The 7426-nt window shown below is 38.4% G+C and overlaps 1 protein-coding gene across 1 annotated transcript; it reads left to right on the top strand.

Annotated features, from left to right (window-relative positions):
• The first annotated feature begins 857 nt into the window (after positions 1-857).
• LOC139023838 (stonustoxin subunit beta-like) lies at positions 858-5592 on the top strand. Its single transcript, XM_070437847.1, has 3 exons — positions 858-907; positions 4021-4067; positions 4972-5592. The coding sequence occupies exons 1-3, from the start codon at positions 870-872 to the stop codon at positions 5403-5405; spliced, it is 519 nt and encodes a 172-aa protein (XP_070293948.1). The 5' UTR covers positions 858-869; the 3' UTR covers positions 5406-5592.
• The last annotated feature ends 1834 nt before the right edge of the window (positions 5593-7426 follow it).

Raw genomic sequence — 7426 nt, forward strand, 5'->3', positions numbered from 1 at the left:
ACAAACAGTGACTTATTAATTATTATTATTATTATTATTGTTGCTGTACTGTCTATAACTACCTTAACAAACAGTGACTATTATTATTATTTATTATATTGTTGCTGTACTGTCTTTAACTACCTTAACAAACAGTGACTTATTATATTATTATTATTATTATTATTGTTGCTGTACTGTCTATAACTACCTTAACAAACAGTGACTTATTATTTATTATTATTATTATTGTTGCTGTACTGTCTATAACTACCTTAACAAACAGTGACTTATTATTATTATTATTATTATTATGTTGCTGTTACTGTCTATAACTACCTTAACCAAACAGTGATATTATTATTTTATTATTATTATTATTATTATTTTATTATTGTTGCTGTACTGTCTATAACTACCTTAACAAACAGTGAATTAATTATTATTTATTATTATTATTATTTTATTGTTGCTGTACTGTCTTTAACTACCTTAACAAACAGTGACTTATTATTATTATTATTATTATTGTTGCTGAACTGTCTATAACTACCTTAACAAACAGTGACTTATTATTATTATTATTATTGTTGTTGCTGTACTGTCTATAACTACCTTAACAAACAGTGACTTATTATTATTATTATTATTGTTGTTGTTGTTGTACTGTCTATAACTACCTTAACAGACAGTTACTTATTATTATTATTATTGACAGTTACCATGGAGATGACATTTGATTGCATTAAATCACCTGACTGTTTCGATATGTCTGTTAGTAAATGTTTAATAAGAGATCATTAATAAATGATGACAACTGACATTCAAGAATTACTGTTATTAACCACAACCACCATGTTGTTTCTCTGTTTAGGGGCCAGTTCTCTAAAATGAGTCACTCTGGGGAACATGACACCAACGCTAACCGGTGAGATGACAGTTTTGTTTAAGAATTATTAAGAGTTTATTTCCAAAATGCTATTTCCAAAAATATACGTTTGTTTTTTAATCAGAAATGGTAGATAGATGACTAGATGACTTCAATTGCCCAATTTATAGCCACGCCCAATTTGGGATTATTTTTTAACAACGTGATGTTGCGCTCCAAAGGGATAACTTGAAATAGCATGATGTAGATAATTAAATAATCAAAAGAAAAACGTGTTTATTATAGACTCTTAGAAAAGAAGGTTCCTTATAGAACCAAAAAGTCTTCTATCACTTCCTTAATATATGGAATCACTAAAAGTTATATATATTTTTGGGTTCAGTGAAGAAGAACCTCTAGAGTTCTGATCAACAAAAGGTTCATGTTTTGAGGATGTGAACCCAGCAGCCCTCCAGTGGTCAGATCAATTCCGCCTGTTTTTTCCAGCGCCCGGCCCGGGATTCGAACCAGCCACCTTTCAGCCACAGCTCCAACTCCTGCCACAGCTCCAACTCCTTAGCCGCTGGTTGAAAACCTGAGTTAATCTCCAGAAATAAGCATGAGTTAATCTGCCAAAATGAAGACAAAATGCTTTAGAGACATACATGGTATCACTTGTCATACATAATTATTATACATAAATCATTGTCAAAAGAACAAGACCTACTGTTGCATGTAGGTCTATATTATTTATGGATTGATCATATAGAAATATAAAAACATTATTTTTAACTAATCCAAAGCATTTACATTTGGAGCAGGAACCACTGACTCACTGCATTATTCTATAGTATTATCAAGACACCTGCTGTTAACTCTTAACTACTTAGGACAGCTCACGAGGTGTCTGAAATATCTGCCGACTAGGTGGAACTAGAGACTTCATGCATAGCTTTAATTTATACCCATAAGAGTAAAATGTCTTTATTCTCAGCACTTATACGACCAATTTTGTACTCTGAGACACTTTGTGGATATGGGCCTAGATCTCAAAATATTGGTATAAAAAAAGTTGAATGCTTTTTTTACATAATACAGAAATATGAATATTACTAATGTAACCCACTGTAAAGACTGGGATTAGTTATTTTGTGCCACTGTTCTGGAACTTTCCGCATTCCGTGTCCACATACGATGTGGTGCCAAGGATACTGTATACATCCGCCTCTCCGTACAGAACTGTCCGCGTCCACGTACAGAACTGTCCGCGTCCCTGTTCGGTGTGGCGCCAAGCATATTGTCCGGTTACGCGCAGAGGGCTGAGGTGATCTTGGGGAATAACGAGATACAGTTTATCGTTAAATTAAGCTGAAGTTTATAGTTAAATTATATTTTTGCTTTACAGTCAGTGACAGTATGAGTGTAGCCAGATTATTTTCACTCTCAATCGTCGTTCCATTTTGTGCTTCACCGGATTCGTCATCATCATCGAGACGAGGGACAGACGAACGACCTGCTATCTATCCAAGCTAGTTGAAACAGCTAGATAAGCTAGCTAGCTACTCTACCAGCAGCATCCTAGTAATCCTAGCTAGTCGGTACAGCTAGATAAGCTAGCTAGCTACTCTACCAGCAGCATCCTAGTAATCCTAGCTAGTTTGTACAGCTAGATAAGCTAGCTAGCTACTCTACCAGCAGCATCCTAGTAATCCAAGCTAGTCGGTACAGCTAGGTAAGTTAGCTACTCTACCAGCAGCATCCTAGTTTTATTTACCTTTATTTAACTAGGCAAGTCAGTTAAGAACCAATTCTTATTTTCGGTTGTTTCTTCCACCTGTTAAATCCTGTGGAGGGCTTCTCCCTCTCTCGTTGACAGATGCTGGCTACCTCTGTCCATTTTTCCTCTCTTCACTAGATGGACGGTTACTTTAGTGTTTAACCCCTCTAAAGGTTGGAAGTTCGTAATATTATTTTCGGGGTGCCTCAAGTAGGCTGGACACATTACATTTTTTTCAAATAAAAACATGGCATGGGATTTAGCTTTTTTTTGTTTTGTTATATGTGTTATTGCATGGCAGAAAACTTGATAAACAAGCCTCATTAGTTTCATTTTTCAATTGTGGTTTGAACTGGGTGAATTAATAACTTATATGTGAATGTCCAGCAATTGGCGTGGGATAGGTGGGGCAGGTTTGAGACTGATCTAAGGAATTAACAAGAAAAATACACTTTATTTCTCAGCTCCCTCCCTCCCCAATGTCTGTAAGTTAATTAATAACTTTTATTTGCTAAATATTTCCAATAGATGGAAGCATAAGACCACAAAGCATCAGTTATAGGCAACAAGCAGCAATATGATTGACATAAAATAGCATGCAACCACAGAATATATATCCCATGATTTTCAAAAATGGTCACTCATTACTTTGCAGTTAAGTTTAGCTATATATCTCTTATTAGGGCTGTGTTGCTTTTGGGAAAACAACAAAGATAGCAAATATAGCAGGTATTGAACAACCCTATACATATACTGCAACATAATCCTTAGTCAGCTCTTACCTCAACTCCAGTATACATACATTATAAACAAGTTTCTTAATATCTCATATTGGAACTAAACAGGAATAGAAAAGACGAGTGCATATAAAACATCCAATAAACATTTGCTCGAGAGTGACGGCACAAGCTTTCTGGCGGGGCTGAGTTGTGGGACTACTACTTGTGCGAGAAGGCAGAATGGATCGATGCTGGTTGACGAATTTGACATTGAATGTACTACTAGAATTATTACTAAAGTAGGGCGAGTGATGATGTTTTCAGGGAGAAAACTAAACTAATCTTCTGAAATATCATTAGTGGTCTTATGCTTCCATCTATTGGAGCAGTAGTAGCAGTAGTACTGAATAATGTGTAATTCCTCAGAATAGCAAAATATAACATTTTCTAGTTCATTTTACCACTTACAACAATAAAATAACAATTTATAGCATAACAAATAATGAAACTGACATAAACCAAAAACATCATACATTTAGGTAATTATATACATATATATATACAAATTATACAAAACCATTCAAAAGTTTGGGGTCACTTAGAAATGTGCATGTGTGTCCAGTTTATGCGTGAGTGAGTTTAGGTGTATCACTCTGTTCTTCTGCTTACCGCTACAGTGTGGAACATGGTGGAGAGAACACAATGAAACCTGGGCCTAGAAACTGTGAGTGTTGACTGCTGTGAAGAATATGACAAAGAATAAGTCTAAATTCAAGTTCAGTCAAAGTCAAAGACCACCATCATTACTTACTTGGTCATATTAAATATCAGCTGTAGTTCTACAGAAGCAGAAATCAGGGATCTCTGTAACGGCAGCCTTCCCTCTCTTCACGAGAAGAGAGGGTGTAACAGGGATCGGACCAACACGCAGCGTAGCCAGTGCTCAACATGTTTAATAAAACAATAAACAGTGAACACTTAACACGATACAAAATAACAAATGTGGCAAACCGAAACAGCCCTATCTGGTGCAGAGAAAACACAGAGACAGGAAACAACCACCCACAAACCCCAACACAAAACAAGCCACCTATATATGATTCCCAATCAGAGACAACACAAAACATCTGCCTCTGATTGAGAACCATATTAGGCCAAACATAGAAACAGACAAACWAGACACACAACATAGAATGCCCACCCAGCTCACGTCCTGACCAACACTAAAACAAGCAAAACACACAAGAACTATGGTCAGAACGTGACAATATCAAAGTTTACAAAGAGTTGCTTTGACAATGTGTGTGACTCTGTGTGTGTGTGTGTGTGTGTGTGTGGCATGTTCATGTTACGTAAGAAATGTGTATTTGTGTTCATGATGCAAACAGGTGTGTGTGTGTGTGTGTGTGTGTGTGTGTGTGCGTGTGTGTGTGTGTAATTAATGGGATTAAGTGTGTTTTATATTACCAGACAGTATAACATACGATCGTTCAACAAGTCTCAAGTTACCTTAACTTCTCCTTTTGATACCTAGAAACATCTACATTAAATTAATTAGTGAGAAGTGAGTTAACATTCTACTGTGAATGATGATGATTTCTAATATTGTGTCTGGTTTCATCCATCAGATGTCTGTGATCTCACACTGGACCTAAACACAGTACACAGACTCCTCTCTCTGTCTGAGGAGAACAGAAAGGTGACATGGAGGAGAGAGGAGCAGCCGTATCCTGATCACCCAGAGAGATTTGAGGTCTGGGAACAGGTGCTGTGTACAGAGGGTCTGACTGGGCGCTGTTACTGGGAGGTAGAGTGGAGTGGGAGGACTTTTATAGGAGTGACATATAAAGGATTCAACAGGAGAGGAAGGGTTGATGACTGTTGGCTGGGATGGAATGACAAGTCCTGGAGTCTGGAATGTACTGACAAACGTTACACTGTCTGGCACAATAATACTCCCACTACCATAGACGTCCGCTCCTCCAGCTCCCACAGAGTAGGAGTGTATCTGGACTGGCCAGCCGGCACTCTGTCTTCTATAGAGCCTCCTCTGACACACTGACCCACCTGTACACATTCACCTCCACATTCACTGAGCCCCTCTATCCAGGGTTTAGGGTTGATGTTGACTCCTCAGTGTCCCTGAAATCACACACTGGAGACACACACACACACATACACACACACAGGACACACACATACACGATGGAGACACACACACATACACACACTGGACACACACACACACCCACGCACACACACACCCAACTCCACCACACAATACGCGACACCCACAAACACACTTACTGGACACACCACACCACCGAGCACCACACTGGAACTGGACAACACGCACAAACACCACTGGTCACATGTCACTCCCTGGAGAACAACCACAAACACACCTGGACACACACACACTACGGGACACCACACTATTCCACCCTTCGCCCACACCACACACACACCCTGACTCAACACAACACACACAAACACACTGGGACTCACACACTGGAATCACACACGCACCACACTGGACACACACACTGGCGACACACACAGACACACACCACACACACACACACACACACACACACACACACACACACACCACACACACACACACACACACACACATCACACAAGCACTGGCAAACACACACACTGATACACAACACACACACCATTGGAAAACACACAACAAACTGGAAACAAAACAACAAACACACTGATCACATGCACACACACACACTCACTGACACACACACACACACACACCACACACACACTGAACACACACAACACGAACACACACACTGGACACAACACACATTCACACTGGACACACACTGATCACACACAGACACACACACACACAACAATCACTGGACAAACGCAAAAACTCTGGACACACACACACAACACCCACAGCATGTTGGGACATCACAACCTCACACACCTTACCACGGGCACCACACACTAAGCACACTCACTGGACACAGACAACACTGGACACACACACACAGCACCACCACACTGGAAAACACACCACACGACACACTGCCAGTGCACTTTGACCAGACACACACAACATACATCAGATTATTTTAACCGCGCACCTCCGATCATATCACATTATACCACTGAGTCTCTTCATGTATATATCGCGATAATTATATTAAACCCACCTGAGTCTCTTGCATGTAATATATCAGATATTATTTAACACCCCTGACGTCTCTATCATGTATATATCAGGACTATTAATTAACCCACCTGAGTTCCTTTCATGTATATATCAGCATTATATTAACCCACCTGAAGTTCCTTCATGGTATAATGCAGATTTATATAACCCAACGACCTGAGTCCTTCATGTATATATCGACTTTATATTACCCCCTGAGTTCCTTCATGTAATAGTATCAGATATTATGATTAACCCACCTGAGTTCCTTCATGTATATATCAGATTATTATTATTAACCAACCTGAGTTCCTTCATGCGTAATATCAGATATGATTTATAACCCACCTGAGTTCCTTCATGTATATCGATATATATTACCCAGTCAGTCATTATATCAGTTTAATACCCCACCTGAGTTCTTCATGTAATATATCTAGATATTTATATTAACCCACCTGAGTGTCCTGTACCAGTAGTAATAAGAGGTATACCCACTGAGCTTCATATATATCATATATTATACCCATTCCTGAGTCCTCTTCATGTTATATTGCAGATATATATTAACTCACCTGAGTCTCGTTCAATGATATCTCAGGTAATATCAGATGTTATATTAACCCACGAGCTCTAATAAGATGTATATTACCCTGGTGCTTTCATGTATATACAGTATTCAGATGATTATATTAACACACCTGAGTCTCTTCATGTATATATCAGAATATTTATGAATTCCTCACCTGAGTCTCTTCTATGTATATATTTCAGTATTATAATTATATCCCCTGAGCTCTTCATGTATATATTCAGATATTGATATCTTAACTCACTGAGTCTCTTTCAGTAATATCTCAGTAATATCAGATGTTTATTAACACACTGAGTCTCTT

Source organism: Salvelinus sp. IW2-2015, linkage group LG37 (genome assembly GCF_002910315.2).
Source record: "Salvelinus sp. IW2-2015 linkage group LG37, ASM291031v2, whole genome shotgun sequence".
Classification (NCBI taxonomy): domain Eukaryota; kingdom Metazoa; phylum Chordata; class Actinopteri; order Salmoniformes; family Salmonidae; genus Salvelinus; species Salvelinus sp. IW2-2015.